We start from the raw sequence: 24981 nt of genomic DNA on the forward strand, positions 1-24981 counted from the left end.
TATTTGAGAGAGAAACAGAGATAGCGAGAGAGAGCATGAATGGGGAGGAGAGAGAGAAGCAAGCTCCCACTGATCAGGGAATCAGACGTGGGACTCTCCTGGGATCACAACCTGAGCTGAAGGCAGATGCTTAACTGACTGAGCCTCCCAGGCGCCCCCATCCCTCGTTTCTTTTTACAGTTGCATAGTATTTTGTTATGTGGATTTATCTTGGTTTTTTCAGTCAGTCTCCCTGTTTGAGAACACTTGGGTTGCTAATAGTCTTTTGCTGTAATTGATCCTTATTTTTTTTTTAAAGATTTTATTTATTTATTTGACAGAGAGAGAGATCACAAATAGGCAGAGAGACAGACAGAGAGAGAGATGAGGAGAAGCAGGCTCCCTGCTGAGCAGAGAGCCCCATGCGGGACTCGATCCCAGGCCCCTGGGATCATGACCTGAGCCGAAGGTAGAAGCTTAACCCACTGAGCCACCCAGGCACCCCAATAATTGATCCTTATTAAATAGTTCTGCCAAGCATGACTCTGGGACAGATGCCCAAAAGTTCCCCTTCCCCCACTCCCCTTTTTAAAAAAAAAAACCAACTCCATAATACTCCAGAAAATGACTGAAACCTAATTTATTTTAACTAGGCCTTTTGGATGTGTTGAATACTTACCTGGTAGGACTCTGTGACTGGTATTCCTCAGAGCTCCCTTGCAGAAAGCTTGCTGTCATGTCTGGTCCCAAGTACAGCCCCGATGGCATGACGAGTCCCTGAAACCAGCAAGGAGGTTGCTGTGTGTTCATTTGTTCAGTCATTAAGCAGATGTTTGTGGTCAGCCTGCTATAGGCAAAGTCCTGGAGGTGAGGCCTGGCACTCCACAAGGGACTTCCTCCAACCTGGGAGACCTCTGTCTCTCCCAAATCATAACCCCTATGTACACACACAGTCTGCAAGTCTGAGACAGCCTTGATGGGAGACGGAGTTCAGAAGACCCAACAGGGACAGGACAGAATGGAAAGGAGGGTTGCTTCCTTTGTGGACAGTTGAGTGAAGGTCCAGCCTATCCACAGGGTCCCAGAGCTTGATCAATCCTCTTTTTCTCCAGGAAGTACCGGACAGCAGCCATGGCAGGCAGCAGTGGCGACAGTGTCACTAGGCGGAGTGTGGCATCACAGTTCTTCACACAAGAGGAGGGGCCAGGCATCGATGGCATGACCACCTCAGAGAGAGTGAGCATGGAGGGAAGGGCTTAGAATGGGGAGGCACAGCCCCTGTCTTTAGGGCAGTCCACCCCCAGGTGCGGAGCCCAGGGAGTACCAAAGGGGCTGGGCTGGTAAAGCTAGCACCATCCCCTGCCTCTCCTCCTCCTTCCAGGTGGTGGATCTCCTGAACCAGGCAGCACTAATCACCAATGATTCAAAGATCACAGTACTCAAGCAGGTGAGGGGCTGGGGTGATGCCGGGCTAAGCAGCACAAGGGGAGGGGCTGGGAACGTGAAAAAGAAGATACTGGTCTGACACCAGTGTCCCCATTTAGGCATTTAGGATATGCTTGCTGCGGTGCCCAGTGCTGTACAGGCATGCTCTCTTTTAATTCTCACAAAAGCTCTGGGTAATTTGGTCCCCAGTTTCTACAGAAAGAAGCGGAGTTTCAGAACTTAAATTAATGAGCCTCAGGTCAGTCGGCTAGGAGCTGGCTGAACTGGGACTTGGCATGCTGGATTCCAGATCCAAATCCTCCGCTCTTCATCCTTGTATTTCCTCTCTGCCAGGTTCCTGTTTAGCGGGGAAGACGTATAGGCCACCAGACAGTGGAAACAGAGTGGGCAAGGCAGGGTGGGTTGGAGGAACCCAGCTTGCTGAGGAGCCTTGAGGGGCCTGCTGACCCGGCCTGTGGGTGGGAAGTCTGGGAGGGCTTTCCGGAAGAGGGCACCTGGGAGCGGAGACCTGGAGGATGAGGAGAGAAACAGGTTAAGTGAGAGAGGGAGGATGTCTCAAGTGAAGTGGAGGGCACAATAGATTACACAAAGGCAAAAGAAGACAGGAAGAATTGGAGGGGAGGGGCCGGGTGTGGTTAAGACTGGGAGGAAGGTAAAGTTCAGGGTTGGAGGGGGTCAGGTTGTGTGGGTGAGAACCTTAGTTCTGCTGCTTGCTCCGTGTGTACAGCGTGTAGCCGTGGATGGCTGGCTGACTCAGCCTCTTAGCAGTGCGAGTCAGACCACTGCTGGCACTGGGCTTCTGTGAAAATGTCTGTGGGAAGGGCTTATTCCAAAGAACCTGGCAAGTCCAAGGACATCAGGAAATAGGTTCTCACTGTCATGAAATGACTGATGAATTGTGGCAGTGTGATTGAGGAGTAGAAACAGAAGGAGAGTGGAGAGAGTTGATGGATGAGCCTCCGGAAGGAATTCTGGCAGCATTCCCCTCTTCCTTAGCCTCCATCATGTGTCTTGTGCTTCCTACTGACCAGGACCTTATGCCTCCTTATAGGATCTTCTTATTAAAGCTTCACAAGAGCCCTATGAGTTGGTGTTTAAGATCCTCCTTTTGTAGAGGAGCAAACAAATTTGGGGGAATCCACTTGCCCAGGCCATGGTTGGGAGTGGCAGAGCCAGGATTGAACTGAGTTTATCTGCTGCCTGTCTCCACGCTGTTTCTCTTATACGCTCCTGTCTGAACTGATTGGAGCCTGCTTTTATATGTATGGCCCTCCTCCTCATCCCCAGTGTCCTTCTAGGTCCAAGAACTGATCATCAACAAAGATCCTACACTACTAGACAACTTCCTGGATGTGAGTGACCCGTGGGAGAGAAAGGGTGTGGGTATAGGGTTAAGGGGATGGATCCTGGTACGGCCCTGACCACCTTCTTGATGTTGGCAGGAGATCATCGCTTTCCAAGCGGACAAGTCGATCGAAGTGCGCAAATTTGTCATTGGCTTCATCGAGGAGGCATGGTACGGGGTGGCGCAGGGAGCCCCTGGGAGCACCCCGGTGGAGATAGCCTCTTCCGCTCCCCGCCTGGCCCTTCTCTCTGCTTCTCGGGTCCATTTTTCCCTGCCATGCACACTGATTCCTCAGCAAATACTTAATAAGGTCAGAGTCGTGGAGTCATTCATGATGGCTCTACTTCTCCTACACTTCACGTCTACATCATCAGTAAGGACTCTCAGCTCTGCCTTCAAAATCTGAATAGCATCTGGGCATTTTTCAACCACTTCTTTGGCTATTAGGCTGCTCCAAGTCACCATTACCTCCCACCTAGGTGGCTCCAGTGGCCTTCTGTCTGGTTCTCCTGCTTTCCCTCCCTCTCTTCTGTTTAATTGAAGTAAATTCACATACTATAAAATTAACTATTTTTAGGTAAAAAATTCACTGACATTTAGCACATTCACCCATCTAGTTCCAACACATTTTTAACCTCCCCAAAGGAAGTACCAGACCCGTGCCCTGCTTCCTCTCACACAGTAGCCAGAGTGATCCTGCTAAAACGTAAACCAGCTCTCGGTGCTCACCTGCTCTCAGAACTCCACTGGCCCACTGGCTCACTTAGATAGAAACCCAGACTCCTCCCCTTTATCCCATCTTCCCTGGTGCCTTCCCTGATCTTTATTGACACCCTCCAGCCTCCCTATTCTCAAAACCTACTATTCTTTCAGCTTGCTGTGCCTGCAAGGGATTCTCATCCCCAGGGAGCCCCCCCCACCCCTCGCTCCTTTACTTCTCTCTGGTCTTCCTCAGCCGGCCTCTCCTGGCCCTGCTAGTGCAGCCCCCCACCACTGGCACCCGCTCTGCACTGTCTTTTCTTCCCCTCAAAAATGTCAGCTCCACGAGGGCAGGCCTTCTCTGTATGGCGGACTGCTGTATCCCCATGTCCAGGACAGTGTTGGCACAGAGGAAGCACTGAATACGTATTTGTTGAACAAGAATAACTGGAGGAGTGACCATGTGGGAAGCTTACTCTGCCATGTGCTCTGCTCTGTTAAGTCCCCTCCTCTCTCTTCACCTGTAACCTTCACAGCGGCCTTGGGAATGGAGGCTTTGTTATCTGCCTTTTAAGGAAAGGGAAACTGAGGCTCAGAATGATGAAGTGATTTGTTCAGGCTGAGTCATTTGTTCATTCAGCAATTATTGGATGCTTTGTGACTCAGAGGAAATGAAATAGCCCCTAATTAGTGACTGTTTTCTCTTTGTCGGGCATTGTACTAAATGCTTTACCTAATTTGTTATGTACTTCGATCTTCAAAAATAACACCATGGATTAGTTTTGTGGCCCATTTATAGGAAGACAAAACTGTGACTCAGAGAGGTGAAGTGAGTTTCTTAAGGCCACAGGGCCAGTATGTGGCAGGGCTGCAGATTTAACCCATATCTGTAACGCCGTTGCCCAAATTCATAATCTTCACTTTTTACTGGGAGAATTTGTGGTAAATTTCAATATGCATTCAACAGGTATGTGCCAGGCATTTGTGTCTTGGCTATAGGAATACAGCAGTGACTAAGTACAGATACTGCTTCTGATTTCACATAGCTGGCAGTTGAGTTTCATTTTTTCTTTAAGATTTATTTATTAGAGCACACATGCACGTGAGCTGGGTTGGGGGGCAGGGGAGAGAGAGAGAATCTCAAACAGACTTCTTCCTGAGCACAGAGCCTAAGTCGGGGCTCAATCCCGTGACCCCAAGATCGTGATCTGAGCCGAAATCAAGAGTTGGCCGCTTAACGAACTGAGCCATCCAGGTGCCCCGAGTTCCGTATTTTTTGGCTGATTAGCTTAATATTTAACTTCAGATTATAGAATGTTGTAAAAATTATATTCATGATCTGAGGTCTAGGTGTGGCCTTCTTGAATTTTTTTAATTCATCAAACACATATTTCATTCTTCAACAAAAAAACAAGACTCTGCTCGTATGACCAGAAAGGGTCCCCTGCTTTCAGAGCCCTCAGACTGAGGTAAACAAATGAGTGAACAAAACTGGGGATTTCATAAAACAAAGTGCCGGAAAATAATAAAGAGTTTTTGTTTCTGAATGCTTTTTATACCGTACTAAGTACTTTACAAGTATTGCTGTGTTCACAACAAGCTATGAGGGAAGTACTATCCTAAATGAGACAGTTGGCTTGTCCAGATTCCCACAGTTGTCTGGCTGTGCTGCCCCTGGGAACAGCTCAGCTCTTCCCCTGGGAACAGCTGGGTGAAAGAGTGAAAGAGTGGGCATTGCAGGGCTAACCCAGAGAGAGGGTTCGTGGGTGGCTATATCCAAAGGTGCCAAGCAATGTTCTTGGTTTCTGGACATGTTGACAAACAAGACAGATGCAGTCCCTGACTTTGCTCCCCCTCAGTCTCCTCGCAACAACTGACCTTGATTTCCCTTTCCTCATGGACCCCAGGCTTCCCTCACATACCCCAAGACCACACCCTGACCATGACCTTGACCTTTTTTCTTTATCCCCCCAGCAAACGAGACATTGAGTTACTGCTGAAACTGATTGCGAACCTCAACATGCTCTTGAGGGACGAGAATGTGAATGTGGTGAAGAAGGCCATCCTCACCATGACCCAGCTCTACAAGGTGGCCCTGCAGGTAGGTGCTCCCTCCCACCCAGGGTCATCCTGATCTCACAGGTCTCATTTACAGCTTCTTTGGGACACAGGGGCAGGTCAGTTAAACCAGGGACAGATAGACTCTTTATGGGCAAGACATGCTATTGATCTTCAGGAACAGGCGACGAGGGTTCTAATTTCCTAACAGGGAGTCGCCATCCATCCATCCATCCAAACACTCAGGTGCTGCACAAACATTCCCTGAGTACTTTCTCTGTGACTCAGATGGGTTGGTCCTGCCTTTAAGGTGCTCATGGCCCAGTGAGGGAGATAGATGCTTATCAGAGAATCACAGAAATTTTCATTTGGCACCAAGGTCAGTGCTATAAGGAAAAGCATGCACTGGTGAGGTGTTCATTAGCATTAATGAAATAAATGAATCCATTTACTCTTGGCCACCACGTTGTGCAGGCAGCATTTTTACTCCTTTGTCTTAAGATTTGAGCCTTTTCACTCTGGGTTGTCGCTGTCTGTGAACCTCATGAAGGCAGAACCTGACCTGGGTCTTATCTCCAGTATCATCTCACACGGGGCCTGGGGCAGAACTGTAGCTCAGTACATTTCCCAAATGAATTTATTCATCATCTTCATGGGTCTCTGGGTAGTGATGGAGTTGGCAATCGATGTCTTGTCCCTTTCTCTGTCTCCATTCCTCCCTGGCCCCTCACAGTGGATGGTAAAGTCACGAGTCATCAGTGAGCTCCAAGAGGCCTGCTGGGACATGGTGTCTGCCATGGCTGCGGACATCATTCTGCTGCTGGATTCTGACAATGACGGCATCCGCACCCACGCCATCAAGTTTGTGGAGGGTCTCATTGTCACCTTGTCACCCCGCATGGCTGACTCGGAGGTGCCCCGACGCCAGGAGCATGACATCAGCTTAGACCGCATCCCTCGTGACCACCCATATATCCAGTACAGTGAGTATCCATCAGCTCGTCCCATCTGTCAGTCACAAACTACACAGACTCCCTTCCTCCCTCTTTTTTTCTCAGTTTTTCATTCTGTTGATTAAGAGGGGCACCTGGGTGGCTCAGTCGATTGAGCATCTGGCTCTTGGTTTTGGCTCAGGTCATGATCTTAGGGTCAGGGATCGAGCCAATCGGGTTTTGTGCTGAGCAGAATCAGCTTGAGAGTCTTTCCTCTCCTCCCTCTCTACTCCTCTACTCCTGCCCTAGATGTGTGCGTGCCCCCACACACACTTTTTTTTTTAATCAAATAAATAAAATCTCTTAAAAAAAAAAGACATTGGTTAAGAACTCTAATGACAGGATCCAATCCCAGCTTCACCACTTAAAATGTGAACTTGGGCAAATTACTTCTCTCTGAGCTTCATTTCTTTTTTTGTAAAGTGGAGCTGTAGTAGTACCCCTTTCATGGGTTTGTCGAGAGGTTCCATGAGGATATGAGCACTCAGTAAATGGTAGCTAGTTTTAAGTGGGTTTTTTGGGGTTTTTTTTAAGATTTCTCTATTTGAGAGAGAGAGCATGAGTGGGAGGAGGGGCAGAGGGAGAGAATCTTCAACTCCTCACTGAGCAGAGCCCACAGTGGGACTCAGTCTCATGACCCATGAGATCAAGACCCCAGCCAAAACCAAGAGTTGGACACTTAAGAACTGAGCCACCAGGCACCTGGGTGGCTCAGTGGGTTAAGCCTCTGCCTTCAGCTCAGGTCATGAACTCAGGGTCCTGGGATCGAATCCCACATCAGGGATTCTGCCCGACAGGGAGCCTGCTTCCTCCTCTCTCTCTCTCTCTCTGCTTGCCTCTCTGCCTACTTGTGGTCTCTCTCTGTCAAATAAATAAATGAAATCTTTAAAAAAAAAAAAAAAAAAACCTGAGCCACCCAGGTGCCCCCCCCTTTAAAATATCTATCTATCTATTTATTTATTTATTTATTTAGAGCATGTGCAAGTAGGGGTGCACAGAGAGAAGAGGGAGAAAGAGAATCTTAGGCAGGCTCCACACCCAGCTTGGAGCCTAGGGCAGGGCTCAGTCTCACGACCCCGAGATCATGACCCAAGCCAAAATCAGGAGTCACCTAGACACCCCTTAACTGTTTTCTCAATTGCAAATTATAAGTATGGTTCATGTACACTAGTGAGGTATCAAGCAAAACACAACAGAGGGGTATAAAGGGAAAATACCACTCCCCAGTTCTGCTTCCCAGAGATAAATATTACTAAGAGTATGTTTCTTTCCAGACCTTTCTTCCTCAGAAATGGACATTTTATATATATATATATAAAACCCCATTTTATATATATATATGACCCCAGGATCATGACCTGAGCTGAAGGCAGATGCTTAAATGACTGAGCCACCCAGACACCCCCTCCAGTGTATTTTTTCATAGAAAGTGTCAAGGAAGATATCCACCAAAGTTATTAAAGGTTAACTTTGGGGGACCAGATCACAGAGAGTGGTAGTACAAAGGACTGAGTGCTTTGTCTGTGTGTACATACACATTTTTACATAGTTAAAGTTTTATCTCAATATCGCACACATCATCAGATTCCTATAGTTGGATATTTAAAATCATTTCTAGTCGTTCACTGCTGGAATCTCATGCTCTGAGCATCATCTCTAATTTTTTGTTCCTTTTTTTTTCCCTTAAGTAAGCTCCACACCCAATGTGGGACTTGAATTCATGACTCTGAGATTAAGATTTGCATGTTCTACTGACTGAACCAGCCAGGTGCCCCTAAATTTTTATACTCATTAATAGTCTGCCTCATAGGATTCCTCAACCACTAAGTTTTCTGGGTTTTTTTCAGCGCTTCTGAGCCATCATGTGTAAGAATCTTTCTCCTTTTGGCGCCAAAGGCTACTCTTTGCAGAGGCCAGGGAGAAAGGCCCCTGCTAACTGGTACTCTTCTCTCCCTCATTAGATGTGCTGTGGGAAGAAGGCAAGGCAGCCTTGGAGCAGCTGCTCAAGTTCATGGTGCACCCCGCCATCTCCTCCATCAACCTGACCACAGCGCTGGGCTCCCTTGCCAACATCGCCCGCCAGAGGCCCATGTTCATGTCAGAGGTGATCCAGGCCTATGAAACCCTGCATGGTAGGTTGGTCCCCTCCCCTCCCACTCTCCACTGGCCAGTCTGCTCTGTCCTGAGAAAATGTGAGCCTGATCGTGGGTCCATGAGGGATTCATCCATTTAGTAGGTCTGGACACCAGAAGCATTCTCTGGATTAGACAGGAATCTTTTGGTTGCGTGTGACAGCTGTTTCAAAGCTGACTTTAATATTAAGGTATGTGTGGATGAAATGACATGATGTCTGTGGAATACTTTAAGATATTCCAGCCTTCCCCCCTCCAACATTCCAACAACAAAAAAAGCAGGAAGGAAAGTGTTGGGTACCTAGTGATTTGTAACAGTCTTTTCTCTACTTTCGTACATGTGTGAAAACTGAAATGTCCAGGCTTGAGGTGTGAATACGAACAGATTGTGGATCTGTCTCCATTTCTTGGCTCTTAATTCCTCCTTGTTGGCTTTTTTGTTCTGTGTCTCTTGCCTTGAGATAGCAAAGATGGCCCCTGATGGCCCCAGGCTTCCATTCTGTCCACTTGGCAACCCCAGGGGACAGAGTGTTTCCTTCCCCATCATTCCAGCAAAAGTCCAAAGACTGATGCCCATTGTTCCTGATTGGCTGAGAAGACATTGATAGCCTCTCTCTGGACCAATCACAGTGGCCATGGGATTGCATTGTTCTGACTGGCCTGAGTCTGTTGCCCACTTGGACTGAGAATGGAGCCGGGGTGGTTCCCTCAAAGGAAAATGGGAGCATTGTTGGCTGAGGAAGGAGGGAAGGATCCTGGGCAGGCAAAATTACAGGCATCCTCTTTCTCTGTGGAACAGGGAAGGCTTGTTCATCAAGGTGACTGTTAGATATGGGACAGTCATTCTGGTGGCAGGACCAACAAGGCGCACTGTTGGGGGGACCAGTTGGGGGGATTGTGGAGGTGACAATGGTGATGATAGCTTTCCCCAGGGGACGCACACTGGAAATTCCAGACCGGGGGGTGATGAGCCTTTATGTTTAATAAAAAGAAGGGTGAGCCTCCTTTTTGTTTTAAGGTTGATTAATCCTGATGGAAGCCTCTTGAGGGTTTTAAGCATCAGCTTGTACGCAGTAGATCCGAGAGCAAAGGAACTTTTCTAGGAGGTGCCTGCAGCCACCCCTCTCACTGGGGCTTGGGCAGTGAGATGAGCAGGGCCCCGTGGGCTGTGTGCACAGAACAAAGCTTCCACTTCTTTTCTCACAGCCAACCTGCCCCCGACGCTGGCTAAATCTCAGGTGAGCAGTGTGCGCAAGAACCTCAAGCTGCACCTGCTGAGTGTCCTGAAGCACCCAGCCTCCCTGGAGTTTCAGGCCCAGATCACCACCCTGCTAGTGGACCTGGGCACGCCCCAGGCCGAGATCGCCCGCAACATGCCCAGCGGCAAGGACGCCCGCAAGCGGCCCCGAGACGACTCTGATTCCACGCTCAAGAAGATGAAGCTGGGTGAGCTGAGGGGCTGGGCCAGGCCTTGCCAGAGGTGGTGGCAAGGAATGGCCCCATTCACTTACATTTAACTATGAGTTTCATTTGTATTAGTTAATAGTATATTGCAAATTACAGTGTAAGGATATGACATAGCAGATGAGATCAGAATTATTGAAATGTGTGATGCACATGTAATTATGAATTACTTGAATCGTGCAGAAAGGAATGGAATGAAGTCTCCCTCTTATTCCTGTCCCCAAAATAACCACTCCCTAAGTATTAACCCATATGTTTTCTTTCAGAAATACCTGAGTTCTCATTTCCTTTGTTTCCTTTATAATTGGATTTTCTTTCTAAAGTAATTTCTTATTTATGTATTTATTTATTTTAGAGACAGGGCTGGTGCAGGGCTGGGGGAGGGGCAGGAGGAGACAGAGAGAGAGAGAGAATCCTCAGGCAGACTCCCCACTGAGTGCAGAGCCAGATGCAAGGCCTGATCTCACAACCCGGAGATGACAACAGCTAGGCCACCCAGGCACCCCTCTGCTGCATCCTTTTAACGGTGGTATTATAGTCTCTAGTGCTTGTGGATCGCTTTAACCACTCCTCCTGGTGATGGACATTTGTGTCCCCCCGCCCCCTTTTTTTTAAGTGTAGAGATTGCTATAGTATGAGAGTCTTGAGTGCCTGTCCACTACTAGAAAGTTTCCTAGTAGAGGGATTGGTGCATTTAAAGCTGTTTTTTTGCTCGCCAGTTTTACTGTTTCCTCAAACTTTTTATTCTGAAGTAACTTTGTACATTCAGACAAGTCACAAGAATAGTCCAGAAAGCGCCTACATCCCCTCACACGTTGCACCTCCTTAGCCTCCCTAATTTATCCCACAGCCTTCCTCTGCCTCGTGACCTTGCTGTTGTGAAGAGCCCAGGACCACCTTTGGGTCAAATGTCCCTCTCTTTGGGCTCGTCTGCTGTGGCCTCCTGACTGCATCTAGGTTCTGCACTTGGGGGAGGGACACTGCAGAGTTGATGCTCTGACTGTCTCCATGGGGTGTCAGGAGGCACATGATACCTATTTGTCCCCTTACTGGTGATGGGAGCGTGGATCAGTTGGTTGAAATAGTGCCTCCCAGGTTTCTCTAGTATAAGTGCACTTTTCCCCATTGTAAATCCTAAGTTGAGGAAGACACTGGTACTGTGTAAAACTACCTGTTCCCCTTCACAGTTTGACCCAGTGATTTCTTTTTTTTTTTTTTTTTAAGATTTTATTTATTTATTTGACAGAGATCACAAGTAGGCAGAGAGGCAGGCAGAGAGAGAGAGAGAGGAGGAAGCAGGCTCTCCGCAGAGCAGACAGCCCGACGCGGGGCTCGATCCCAGGACCCTGGGATCACGACCTGAGCCGAAGGCAGAGGCCTTAACCCACTGAGCCACCCAGGCGCCCCTGACCCAGTGATTTTAACATGTGCTATCGCTCTAATGATTATGAGAAGCTTTCCTTCTGTGTTTATCAGTCAGCATTCTGTTAGGAAGAGCTTTCTTCTCCCTACTTCATTATCCGCTGTGCTCGTGGATTCTCACTTACTCTCCAGACTGTGATCCATTACTCTCGGTACTCATTTTGTGCCTCACACTGCCTCGTATTGAGCCCGGGAAGCCTTTGAGCTGGCTCCTATGACCCCTTGGTGTGTCCCGCAAGTTGTTCTGAGCACTTCTTACTTTCTGGCACAACATGATGTTCTGGACTCCCCTTGTACTTTCCTTTTTTTTTTTTTTTTTTTTTTTTTTAAAGATTTTATTTATTTATTTGACAGAGATCACAAGTAGGCAGAGAGGCAGGCAGAGACAGAGGAGGAAGCAGGCTCCCCGCTGAGCAGAGAGCCCGATTTGGGGCTCAATCCCAGGACTATGGGATCATGACCTGAGCCAAAGGCAGAGGCTTCAACCCATTGAGCCACCCAGGCACACCGCCCCCCTTGTACTTTCCTTACCCCAGCCTTGAGAGCAGCCTTTTCTCCTAAGGAGCCCTGGTTTCTTTTAAGCAGGCAGTAGTTTCAAAAGCCAAGATCTGAGTGCTGAATGTGCTCATTGCTACTGTATGCATGGACTTTTTTTTTTTTTTTTTAAGATTTTATTTATTTATTTGACAGAGAGCACAAGTGGCAGAGGCAGGTGTGGTGGGGGGGGTGGGGAAGCAGGCTCCCTCTTAAGTAGAGAGCCCGATGTGGGGCTTGATCCAGGACCCTGAGATCATGACCTGAGCCAAAGGCAGCAGCTTAACCCACTGAGCCACCCAGGCACCCATGCATGGACATTCTTGATAGCTGTTGCCAAACTGTTTTCCCAAGAACCTGCACCACCATGTGGTATGTGAATGCCCATTACCCCACTCTTCCTAGCCCTGGGTGCTCCATAAACCCTTTGGGTATAAATGGTATCCCTGGTTTAGATTCGCTTTCTTGCACATGTTGCAGTCCGGCTGTGTGTGTGTCATTTTACATTTATTAGCCATTTGCGTGTCTGTGAAGTGTCCGTTCTGTTCAGCCTTTCGTAGCTGACTTGTGTGTGCCCTTGCTCTTGGTTAATGCAGAGTGTCAGCTTTCTGTTACGTGTGCTGCAAACTTTTTTAAGAGACTGAATAGCAGGGGTGCCTGGCTGGTTCAGTCCGTTGAGGATGAGATTCTTGATCGTGAAGTCATGAGTCCAAGCCCCACACTGGGCCTGGAGCCTACTTAAAAACAAAGAAAAAAAAACCCCTATTACATTGCACCATATTCTGCCATCATCTACTTAAACCATCACCCTATTAAATATTCCAGCTTCAAAAAAAAAAAAATCTGGCTTCAGGGAACATCTCTGTACATGAAGGTTTTTCTCTGTGCTTTGTATCTTCACTATACATTTATATGAGTTAAGTGTTTAGGCTCAATATCTAGAAGTAGATTTGCTGAGTCAAAAGGTGCATACATTTAAAAGTTGGCAGTACAGTCAAATTGCCCTTCTAGAAGGCCATACCAGTTCACATCTGCACAGTCCATACCCCTACTAACAGCTGCCACTATCAGCCTTTTTATTTTTTTGTCAATCATGTAGGCAAAAAGACTATCTTATTAGGTTGTCTTTATGTTTCGTGATTCTTGGTGAGGTTGAGCCTATTTCAGAGATCGAGGTTTTTAAACAATAAAGCTCAGGGAAATGATTAATTAATCTTTTCACCTTCTTGGGGTTTCGTGTCATCAGCCAGGTTGGTGTGGCTTATTCCCATTTCATAGATAAGGAGAACAGGGCACGGACAGAGGCAGGTCTTTTCCCCAAGGTCACGCGGTGCTTTGATGGCAAAGCACGGCTGTGGCCCAGCTCTTTGCCCGCTGCACTCTGCTGCTTGCTAGGGCCGCCTGGATGCAGGGACCCTGCTGGGCTCCCTGGGAGGGGGAGGGCCTGTTGTTCACTCTGACACCAGCATCTTGTCTCCTTTCCTCTCTCAGAGCCCAACCTGGGGGAAGATGATGAGGACAAGGACTTGGAGCCAGGCCCGTCAGGAACCTCTAAGGCCTCAGCCCAAATCTCAGGCCAGTCAGACACAGACATCACAGCTGAGTTCCTGCAGCCCTTGCTGACACCTGACAATGTGGCCAATCTGGTGAGGATGAATGCGGGCCATTTCCCACAGGGCAAGAAGGAAGGGTTTCCCGTCCTTTTCCTACCCTTCACTCCACACTGCCCACCTCTTCCAGATGGTATTAGTTCCAGCACACCACTCCGGTCTCGGTGTTGGGATGGTGTGGTCCAGTGGGCCCTCTCTATCTTGGATGGACCTTTTCTCTGATCTTTACTCCTTTAGGAGATCCCTTGTCACCAACCCCTGAACCATCCCTCTTTGGATAGTCTGAGTCCCTGTCCAAACCCCACCCCTCTCCTCTCCTTTGAAGGGAGGGAAGGGTAACTGGAGAGCAGACCGCACAACTTACTTGCTAAGTGATGTGGGATTAGCATGGGTGGGGTGAGATGGCCCCCTTTTTCCTTAGATTCTCAAAGATAATCCTGCTCTACTGAAAGAACCACTGGCTCCAGCTGATGGTGTGGGTGGCGGGGGGTATCTCCCATCGGTCCTCAGGCTGTAGCAGTGCCCAGGCCTTTCCATTGGGTGCTTATGACAGTGCCTCTTCCCCTGCTCACCATCGGTCTTCTCTCTGCCTAGAGGCTCCACGGGGCTTAGTTCTTGGGAGAAGGAAGTTGGGTTTTTGTCACAAGGGTAGCGAGAGGGAGTTTTCTGTCCCACTCAGATCTCTTTGGTGAGCTCCAGGCTTGGAAACGTGTCTGCCTCTTGCATTGTTCTCCCCTTGGAAGTTCCGCAGGCACCGCAGACTCATTCATTATGTCAGAATAAACCTGTGGAATTTCTCCCCGTGCTCCTCTGCAGGCTGTCAGTGTCCTGTGTTCTTGGCACGCCTGCCTCCTGGTTCGCGACCCACAGACCTGGAGTTAAGCTCTTTGCCTCCCTGCCAGGCCTTCTCCGTCTCCCCTAGCCCCCGCCCGGCCCTTCCTCTGCCTGTCTGCGCCCTGGCTTTGGCTTCCATTCCCCTTGCTATGGCCAGAAGTATAGCTTGTGAAGCTTTCCTGCTCCAGCCCTGCCATGGCTCTTTGTTTCCTTCCAGAACCAGTCTGAATGAATGCAGCTTGCTGAGGCTCTGTCTGGGGCTTCCGTTAACTCACTGTACCTGGTCTGTCCTCTTCACATCTTCAAATTATTGGCCTAAAGTTTTTCACAGGATTCTTTTTTATCTTTATAATACCTGCTGTCTGCATAGTAATGTGCAGCTTTTTTGTCTCAAGCATTGGGTCCTTCACTCCTTTTTTTGTTGTTCAGTCTCACCATCCATTTGTTTGGTTATGGTCATTCCAAAGGACTGGCTCCGAAGTTTCATTGGTACTCTTTTATAACCTTTTCTGTTGTTGTTTTCTTAAGATTTTATTTATCTGTTTGACAGAGAGAGAGAGCACAAGCATGGGGAGAGACAGAGGGAGAGGGAGAAGCAGGTTCCCTGCTGAACAGGCAGCCCGATGTGAGACTCAATCCCAGGACCCTGGGATCATGACCCAAGCTGAAGGCTCTACCGACTGAGCCACCCAGGCGCCCCACCTTTTCCGTTTTATTTCTGTTGTCTTTATTTTTTTTTTTTAAAGATCTTATTTATTTATTTGATAGGCAGAGATCTCAAGTAGACAGATAGAGAGAGAGGAGGAAGCAGGGTCCCCACCGAGCAGAGAGCCCGACATGGGGCTTGATCCCAGGACCCTGAGATCATGAGCTGAGCCGAAGGCAGAGGCTTTAACCCATTGAGCCACCCAGGCGCCCCTGTTGTCTTTATTCTTCCCTGCTGCTTTCTTTGAATATTTTACCCTAGCATTTTATTTTTTTATTTTTAAAGATTTTATTTATTTATTTGACAGAGAGAGATCACAAGTAGGCAGAGAGGCAGGCAGAGAGAGAGAGGAGGAAGCAGGCTCCCTGCTGAGCAGAGAGCCCGATGCGGGACTCGATCCCAGGACCCTGAGATCATGACCTGAGCCGAAGGCAGCGGCTTAACCCACTGAGCCACCCAGGTGCCCCCACCCTAGCATTTCTTTTTTTTTTTTTTAAAGATTTTATTTATTCATTTGACAGAGAGAAATCACAAGTAGATGGAGAGGCAGGCAGAGAGAGAGAGAGAGAGGGAAGCAGGCTCCCTGCTGAGCAGAGAGCCCGATGCGGGACTCAATCCCAGGACCCTGAGATCACGACCTGAGCTGAAGGCAGCGGCCCAACCGACTGAGCCACCCAGGCGCCCCCCACCCTAGCATTTTATGTTAAATGTTTCACTTAGTAGTTTTCAGCAGTCTTTTCCAATGTAAGCATTTAAGAATCTGATTTTCTGCGTAAGAACCATTTTAGTAGCATCCCACACATTTTGATCTGTAGTGATTTCATTCTCTCTCTGTTCTACTTATTTCCTTATTTCATATATATATTTAAACATCTAAGTATGTAGGGAGTTGGAGATGACTTTTTGTTACCAATTCCTGACAAAACTGGATGAGTTCTTATTAAAATACCGATTTTTATTTTTATTTATTTATTTTTTTTAGCCTGTTTCTGGTTCATAGGACATCCTTCACTGAACTTAGGCTTTCTGGGCATGGTTCTTCTGCTGCTCAGTCTTCCTCCGTGCTGCTCCTCTGCCTGGAATCCATACCCCGCTCCCCCTGCGTCAGCCTGACACTGGCCATCCTCTCAGTTCTCAGCCTGGCTGCTACTTCCTAGGGAGCCAGAGCAGCGCCCTCCTGACCTGTCTCCTGCCCCGTTTATTTCCCGGTCTCGTGCACCGCACTGCACCACTGTTCGTTCTCTCTGACTTCCCCAGGCGTCTGAGCCCCATGGCAGCAGGCCCAGGGCTCTCTGAGTCACTGCCCTGTCCCCAGCCTTGGCCTTGGGCGTGGAACAGAGGCTTGTTGAGTTTGTGAGTAAGGAAGGGCTGATTCCTCTCCTGGCCATCTTGCAGGTCCTCATCAGCATGGTGTATCTGCCTGAGGCCATGCCCGCCTCTTTCCAAGCCATCTATACCCCAGTGGAGTCAGCAGGCACTGAAGCCCAGATCAAGCACCTGGCTCGGCTCATGGCCACACAGATGACGGCTGCAGGACTAGGGCCAGGTGAGTGTCCTGCGGCGCTAACCCAGGCCAAGGGTTGGCACTGTGGCTGCTGGGTTCCCCTTCCTGGAACAGTGCCTCCTACCATGGTACAAATGAAACTCACGTGAGATGGTAGGTTATAGGTCCCGTAGATACACCGAGTGCTTTGTAATTTCAGGCCCTGGACTTTGAATGCGGTGGACCTGGATTTGAGGTCTCAGTTGAATCAGACTGCCTCAGCCACTCAGTAGCAGTGTGACCTTGGTCAAGTTACTGAACCTCTCTGACTTGGGTTTTCCTACGTTAAAAGTACTAGGGAGATATAAACTATGTACAGAGAAACACAACTCTTAACTGTACATCTTCGTGAGTTTTCACAAATTGGACACACTCATATAGCCACCACCCAGATGGAGATAATAGACTATTTCCTCCAGAACATTCCTTCTTGCCCCTATCCAGTCAGCACTGATGGCAGCCCATCCCCTGAGAGAATCACTTTTCTGATTTCTGTCTCTATAGATTAGTTTTTCTGGTCCTGAACTTCATATAAATGGGATCCAAGAGAGTCTGGCTTCTTTGGCTCAGCATAAGTGTTTTTTGTTTGTTTGTTTAAGATTTTTTTTTTTTTTTTAAATTTTACCAGCAGTTCGGGGGGAGCACATGAGTGCATGAGCAGGGGGAGAGGCAGAGACGCAGGCTCCCCGCTGAGCAGGGAACCCAATTTGGGGCTTGATCCCAGGACTCTGGGATCTCGACCTGAGTGGAAGGCAGATGCTTAACCAGCTGAGCACCTTAGGCACCCCTCAGCATAAGTTTTTGAGAATTCTCTGTGTTACGTGAACCACTGTTGCTCAGTAGTATTTCCTTACACAAACACGCTATTGTCTGTTTGTCCACACCCCTGTTGATGGATCTGTGGCTTGTGTCCAGTCTTTGACCATTGTGAGTGAAGCTATACAAGGGTTTTGGGGGGTTTGTTTGGGGTTGGGGTTTGTTGGTCTTTTTGTTTTTGTTTGGTTTACATACAGACGTTTTGGTGCACACATGCCCTCATTTATCTTGAGTATACACTAACGAGGGGATTATTGGGTCATAGGTTAGGGTGTATTCAGTGCTCTTTGAAGCTGCTCATCAGCGTTCCAGCGTGGCTGTGCCATTTGCTACCCCTACCCACAGTAAACGGCACATCTAGTTTGAGCCTTGGTTGTATGCAAAGTGGGGATAAAAAGTGTGCCTGTTTCAGAACGACGTTTTGCAGATCGAGATGGGCTTTGTGTGTACAAGGCTTGCACACAGAAGGTCCCTGGAGGGGAGCAGAGGTGTGTGGCGTTCCTGGAGCCCATTTGCTCCCTCCCCCTCAGGTGTGGAGCAGACCAAACAGTGCAAGGAGGAGCCCAAGGAGGAGAAGGCGGTGAAGCCAGAGAGCGTCCTGATCAAGCGGCGTCTGTCGGCCCAGGGCCAGGCCATCTCGGTGGTGGGCTCCTTGGGCGCCATGTCTGCTCTAGAGGAGGAGGCGCCCCAGGCCAAGAGGAGGCCGGAGCCCATCATCCCTGTCACACAGCCCCGGTGAGTCCCCTGTGCGTGCACGGGGGTGTGCACGCGTGTTAGGCATACCGACAAAGACAGGTGGGGCTGGACGAGGGTCTGATTACAGAGTCAATGCCACCATAACCGCTAAGCCTTAATGGTTGTTTTCTTTTACATAAAATGCCCCCTTTCTTTCTTCTATCTAAAGCTGGAATGACAATCTATCTCTGAGGATCAAGGGAGATGAGTTCATAGTGATAGATCATTAAATTAGATAACTCCTGGGGTGGGAAGTGAATTTGATACAAAGTATTTAGCACGATTCCTAACATGTTGTAAGTGCTACTGGTCGTTATCCTCCTCTTCATTATTACCTCCCTACAGACAAAAAAAAAATCCAGCCAGTCTCTTCCCACACCCTCCCAAGACCTGCTGTCCAAGCAGTGCCTGATTCACCCTCCAGGCTCTCCATCCCCCTCGCTCCCTCCTCCAGTCTCACTGGCCCCTTGGTTCTCCATGAGCAGCCAGGCAGGTCCCCACTGGAAGGCTTTTGCACTTCCTGTTCTTTCCACCGGGAAAACTCATCCTCCAGATCTGCGTGCAGCTCCTCCTCTTGCTTCATTCAGCTCTGCACTCACGCTACCCGCCGCAGAGAAGCATTCCCTGAGACACGCTTTACAGAAACAGAATGGCACCGTGTTCTGTCTTGTTGCCCTGTGCCCTGCCATGCCTGAGTCATAGGAGGGTTAGAAAGGCAGTATGGTAGGGGGTAGGGATGGGGGTCTCTGTATGGCCTGGGGTGGGCCTGGGCTCCAGAAAGGATGTTCTGAGTCACCATGACCCTGTCCCTACTCTCCCACATAGGCTGGCTGGCGCTGGTGGCCGCAAGAAAATCTTCCGCCTGAGCGATGTGCTGAAGCCCCTGACAGATGCCCAGGTGGAGGCTATGAAGCTGGGCGCTGTGAAGCGGATCTTACGGGCGGAGAAGGCTGTGGCCTGCAGCGGGGCGGCCCAGGTATGCCCGTCTCCCCTGCCCATGCTTCCCGGCCCACCATGCTCACAGCCCAGGGATGAGACAGCCCCGGCCTCCCTGGCTCCAGGTCCCAGCCGGGCTGCCCACCAGCCCTCCCTGCCTCTCTTCTGTCTTCCTGCCAACGGAGGCGGCGACAGCAGCTCTGCACAGAGATGAGGAGGAAGAAATGTATGGACACACATGGCTCTTGCTCAGCACAGAGCTGGCCGCCTGGGAGGGCCCTGCAAGCGAAGGCTGTTGCTGGGTTCTTTCTCGCTGGCAGTTAATAGTGCTCTTCTTGTTACTGCTGACATTTAGATGGACCAGGTCTAAATCCTAATTCTGCCACACGCTGGCATCGTAACCTCAGCCAAGTGGCTTTTCGAAAACCCCACTTTTATTTATTTATTTATTTATTTATTTAGCTTTTAAAGATTTTATTTATTTGACAGAGAGAGAGAAATCACAAGTAGGCAGAGGCAAGCAGAGAGAGAGAGAGAGAGTCCCCCACTTTTTTTAAAGTGTAATTTCAATTAACCAAGGAGTACAGAAAAGTACTCTCTGTTAAAAAGATATTTCCAGGCCATAGAGGTACCATAAGTCTTCCTCGGCCCCCACCCATGTCCCATCCCTTCCTCCAAGGGGACCAGTGAACAAAGTAGGGGAAGTCTTCAGGATCTTTCTTTGTGTACTTAAGTATGTGGGTACTACTTTCACAGACTCACTTTTGTTCTCTGACGATTGATCCCCAACACAAACGAGACCTATGGTTATAAGGTTCTCAGCCTGCCTTCCTTGCTTAACACTGGGTCTGCAGTGGGAGGGGGGGGGTCCCTGAGATGTGCAAGGCACGATCACAAGGTGCCTGGGATTGCCTCCCACACCCACACGTACCTCCACTCCCCTGTCAGGTGCGCATAAAGATCCTGGCCAGTCTCGTGACACAGTTTGATTCGGGCCTGAAGGCTGAGGTCCTGTCCTTCATTCTGGAGGATGTGCGGGCCCGCCTGGACTTGGCCTTCGCCTGGCTCTATCAGGAGTACAACGCCTACCTGGCAGCCGGTGCCTCGGGCGCCCTGGACAAGTATGAGGACTGCCTCATCCGCCTGCTCTCCGGCCTGCAGGAGAAGCCAGACCAAAAGGATGGGTGAGGGGGACTGCCTTGCACCCTCCTGTGTCCTGCCTTTCTGTTGTGGTTTCCAGTCACCTTTTTCCTCACCACCCAAGGCCTCATGCCCGTCCTCCGAGACTCCCTGCTCTCCCTGCTCTCTGGAGACACTTGTAAGGCAGATTCCAGATGGGCTCTGGGGCCTGCTCTGCTGTGTGCCTCTGCACCTCCGCTCTCATAGATAACGGTCTACCTTATAGGCTTGTCTCAGAGGTTAACTTCTCTCTGCCCCATCTCTCACCTGAATTGCTCCTGTAACTTCCTCCTTGTTCTCAACCTCCTGCTGATCCATTCTCCACACAGCAGTCTGGGTGACATTTTAGAAAGTTAATAGTCTTCTTGTTATCCACTAAAAACCTTCCATGATTCGCCATCGCTCTTGCGATAAAATGCAGCCTTTTTTTGTGCCCTGAGACAAGTGTAACCCAATTCCTACCAACCTCTTTGCCTTCTTATTCTGCCCCTCTGCTCCTCACTGCCCCCAGACTTTAGCCACGCTGGCCTTCTGTCTTCTGACCCTTGAACGTGCCAAGTTCAGGGCTTGGCAGGCCATTTTAGGCCACCACATTTGAAGAACAGTACCCTTCCCCACTCCCTGTCATTCTCTTCCATTACTGTAGTAAATGAGTAAAGTTAGGAATCCCCATTTGACAAAGGGGAGAGCTGAGCTTCGGAGAGGTAAAGTCTCCACCTCGGTCAGCCGGCCGGCTGCGTTTGAACTGGCTCTGTTTACCTCTAAAGTTCTGTCACCAGTTGAGCAAATGGTCTGTGAGGGGCAGCCCTGCCAGCCCCAAGCTCCAGCAGGACTGGAAGCCTCTCCCGGCAGCATTTCCTCACTCTTCCTCCCTGGCAGGATCTTCACTAAAGTTGTGCTGGAGGCGCCACTGATCACGGAGAGCGCTCTGGAGGTGATTCGCAAGTACTGCGAGGACGAGGTGAGAACAGCCTGACTGTCCCCTCAGCACCCCCAGGGCCTGTGCTGGGGGCCTGAGGAGCCCACAGGCTGGGCCTTGTGGCAAGGGACTCTGGGAGGGACCTGTCCTCTTGTCCAATCTGAGGGAGGCAAAGGAGACCTCCCAGGGGCACCCTGCAGATGCACTGAGTGCTAGTGTCCCTTCTTTCTGCCACAGAGTCGTACATACCTGGGCATGTCCACTCTTCGAGACCTGATCTTCAAACGGCCGTCCCGCCAGTTCCAGTACCTGCATGTTCTGCTAGACCTCAGCTCCCACGAGAAGGACAAGGTGATCCCCTGCCACCCTGCGCTGGGCTGCACTCTGCCCTCCATCTGCCCCGAGCACCTAGCCCAGACTCTTCCACATGCCCCCGAACATCCTCTCTGGGTCTGACGCACTCCCCACAGTAGTGTGATGGTGGTGGTGGTGGGTATGTTACCATTTCTGGTGGCACAAAGCTGTCTAGACTATACACATGCATATATATACACTCAACCCCCAGGAAGGGCAGCCGCATTCTCCCTCCTTCTCCACGCATGTTGGGGAGCCCCTGTGCGGCCTGCTGCTGTGCCAGAACCTGGAGGGGGAGCTGACAGGAGAGCAGCCATGTGGCCTATCAGTGAGCAGTGAGGACACAGCCAGCCCGTGGAGTAGAACAGCACGCAGCTGTGGGAGCCCTGGGGAGGGGCCTGACCTACCTAATGGGGGAATGGGAAGGATTAGCTTTAAGGAAGCCTTCTGAAGGAGGGGACAGGTGAGCCAAGACCTGAAGTAGGAGTAGAGGGTGTGACTGAACAGTGGGAACTAGGTGTGCTTACGTGTGATTGAGAGGGCCCTAGACCCAGCCCTGCCAAGTGTTTTGCTGCCTCCTCTCTTGGTGTCTTGTGTCCATTTTTTCAGCAGACCCTCACTGCAGACTCTGGCTTGTCCCTTTGGTGCTGCTGGGGACATAGCAGTGCCCAGGAACGGTCCCTGTTTTCAGGGCTCCCAGCCGGTGATGTCTGAGTAAAATGGGGTAGAGCCAGTGACAGGCATTCTGGGCAGTGGGAACCTTTCGTGCCAAGTCTCAAAGCTGAGGAGAATGCTGTCACTTTGGAGGAACTAAAGAAAACTCTTTCTGGTTGGAACGTAGCAAGTAAGGCAGGAGACGGTAAGGTATAGGCATGAGCAGGTCAATGAAGAGGTGGTGCAGCCTCTGACTTGGACCAGGAAACCTCTCCCCCGAGTGCACACGTGACTCAGGTAGACCAGGCCTGTCTCAGTCTTGGGCTTGTTTTCCCATTGGTCCTGCCAAGCTCCGAACAGTGGTTTCCCCGTTCCACTATCTTGCCCACCCTCTTTTTTCAGGTGCGCTCCCAGGCCCTGCTGTTCATCAAGCGCATGTATGAGAAGGAACAGCTGCGAGAGTATGTGGAGAAATTTGCCCTCAACTACCTGCAGCTCCTGGTCCACCCCAACCCGCCGTCCGTGTTATTCGGAGCCGACAAGGATACAGGTCTGGCGCAGCTTCATCAGATGAATATTGAGCATCCTCTGGATCCCAGGCTCCCGGCCAGGCCCTGGGAATGGAGCTGATTTGAAGCTGGGCTCTGCCCAGCCTCTTAGGGAAGACAGCCAGGCAGTAATGACCAGAGCGAGCAGGCCTGGGGGCTGCAAGAGTCCAGAGGGGAGTCTCACCCCAGCCCCAGGGTGAGGAAGAGCATCCTGGAGCAGGGGGCGGAGGGCTGAGAGCCAGAGAACAAGGAGAGCTAGCCAGTGACGGGGCTCCAGGAAGGGCCAGGCGTAGACCCATTCCTTTGACAAAGCCCTGGGTCCCTCCGAATTACAGGCCCCAGAGGAGCAGACCATTAAACTGAAAGGTTCTGGGGCCTCTGGTTGGCTCAGTGGGACATGCAGTTCTTGATCTGGGGGTCATGAGTTTAAGCCCCATGTTGGGCATGGAGCTTACAAAAACTTGGAAGATGCAGGCTATGACAGAAAGCACGGGATCTTCAGGAGCCCTGGCACAGCCTAGCTGCCCAGAAGACCTCCCAGGAGAGACACTGCTTGTGTGAGACCCAGAGGATGAGGAGATACAGAGAAGGGAGTTGGGCAGCAGCGTTCAGGCAGTAGAGTGATGTGTGCAAGGGGACCTGTGTGGGTTCTGGGGGGTGGATTGTCAGGAGGAGGCTGTGGCTGGAGCATGGAGCCCCGGGGAGCAGGGAACATAGAGCATCTGGCAAGTAGAGCCAAGGTGGGCGCTGGGGATTTATCCCGGGCACAGGGTAGTCGTGGGAACGCAGAACCAGAGAAGGGCAAGCTTAGAACTTCCCTTTGGAAAGATCCCTCTGGCTGCCCTGTGGATTGAGGGCAGAGACGAGGTGGGACTTCAGTGCAGAGGCTTCCAAAAGGGGAGTAGTCCTGGTCCTTCACCATTGCCCTGATGCTTGGCTTCCTGCCCTAGAACAGTTCCCTTCTGTGCCTGGCCCCAAAAGAAGGGACAGACAATGAGGGTGGGAGACGCGGGGAAGAGAGTGATCCCTGATCCCCGCCCCCTGCCCTATCAGAGGTGGCGGCGCCTTGGACCGAGGAGACCGTAAAGCAGTGTCTGTACCTCTACCTGGCTCTCCTGCCTCAGAACCACAAGCTCATCCACGAACTGGCGGCCGTGTACACGGAGGCCATCGCCGACATCAAGCGGACAGTGCTGAGGGTCATCGAGCAGCCGGTGAGGCCCCTGAGCCCACCAGGCTCTGCCCACCCATGGGCAGGGTTGAGGTCCCAAGTCCAGCCCTTCCCTTGGTATCTCCACCTCGGCGAGGGCTCAGCACCGATGGTGGGCGCCCTGGGTCCTGCCGCTCTGGAGCTTGTGGGTGGTCCACCTGCCCCGTCTGCCAGTGAAAGGACAGCAGGGTCGCCCTGCAGTTATGAGGCTGGAGCAGGGCAGACCCGGGTCCACATCCTGCCTCTCTGACCTCCCTTCAGTAAAAACAGGGAGGATGATTCCGTCCCCCCAGCTTGCTGCAGGGACTCCAGAAGCTCATGCACGTAAATGTCTGTATCACTGTCACCGGCTAGGAGCTGGCCTTCCCTTGGCTGGCCGCTGGCCATCTTTAGTTGTCATTACACAAGTCTCGCCTGCTCCTCTCTCTGAAGCCACAAGGTCACCTACATGAGAAGCAGCAGGCCCCTGAAATTCAGACTATCTGCCCTTCCAATCTGCAGCTAGATCAGAAGCCACTTTTTTATATCTTATGCCCCTGCTTTATTACAGAAAATCTCCAGCATAAAAGGAGTCTGTTGGGCTCAAACCAAATACCTGCCCCCCAGATTCAGCAGTGTCCTCCCCTAGTTTTCAGAGTGAGTCCACCAGACAGTGAGCTCCCGGAGGGCAAAGACTGCCAGCTCCATGGACCATTATAAACATTTATGGCAGAGGAAGGCCTGAGCCCTCATACCCAGCCTGGTGCTCCCTGCATTGTTGCCCACTGAGAAGACCAGGGCCGAGTCCTGATCTGAGCAGGCCGCCATGCGGGGCACTGGTTGCCACTTACATCTTTAGAAGCCTGAAAAGTCTTTACTGAGGAATT

At 50.4% G+C, this 24981-nt stretch overlaps 1 protein-coding gene across 3 annotated transcripts in view; it reads left to right on the forward strand.

The window, feature by feature from the left end:
• SYMPK (symplekin scaffold protein) overlaps positions 1-24981 on the forward strand; it is a 36310-nt gene that overhangs the window by 2658 nt on the left and 8671 nt on the right. For 2 of the 3 annotated variants that reach the window (XM_082710624.1, XM_082710623.1), the window contains exons 2-18: positions 1092-1215; positions 1361-1426; positions 2724-2777; positions 2868-2941; positions 5444-5570; positions 6261-6510; positions 8481-8651; positions 9858-10097; positions 13563-13717; positions 16617-16767; positions 18111-18315; positions 19141-19291; positions 20200-20435; positions 21310-21391; positions 21587-21700; positions 22760-22907; positions 23959-24119. In XM_082710624.1, the coding sequence (XP_082566750.1) occupies positions 1111-1215; positions 1361-1426; positions 2724-2777; positions 2868-2941; positions 5444-5570; positions 6261-6510; positions 8481-8651; positions 9858-10097; positions 13563-13717; positions 16617-16767; positions 18111-18315; positions 19141-19291; positions 20200-20435; positions 21310-21391; positions 21587-21700; positions 22760-22907; positions 23959-24119 (2490 nt within the window). In that variant the 5' untranslated portion in view covers positions 1092-1110. Of the gene's footprint in view, positions 1-1091; positions 1216-1360; positions 1427-2712; positions 2778-2867; positions 2942-5443; positions 5571-6260; positions 6511-8480; positions 8652-9857; positions 10098-13562; positions 13718-16616; positions 16768-18110; positions 18316-19140; positions 19292-20199; positions 20436-21309; positions 21392-21586; positions 21701-22759; positions 22908-23958; positions 24120-24981 lie in introns of all 3 variants that reach the window. The other variant, XM_082710625.1, reaches the window with a different exon arrangement.

Source organism: Mustela nivalis, assembly GCF_964662115.1.
Source record: "Mustela nivalis genome assembly, chromosome: 18".
NCBI classification, from domain to species: domain Eukaryota; kingdom Metazoa; phylum Chordata; class Mammalia; order Carnivora; family Mustelidae; genus Mustela; species Mustela nivalis.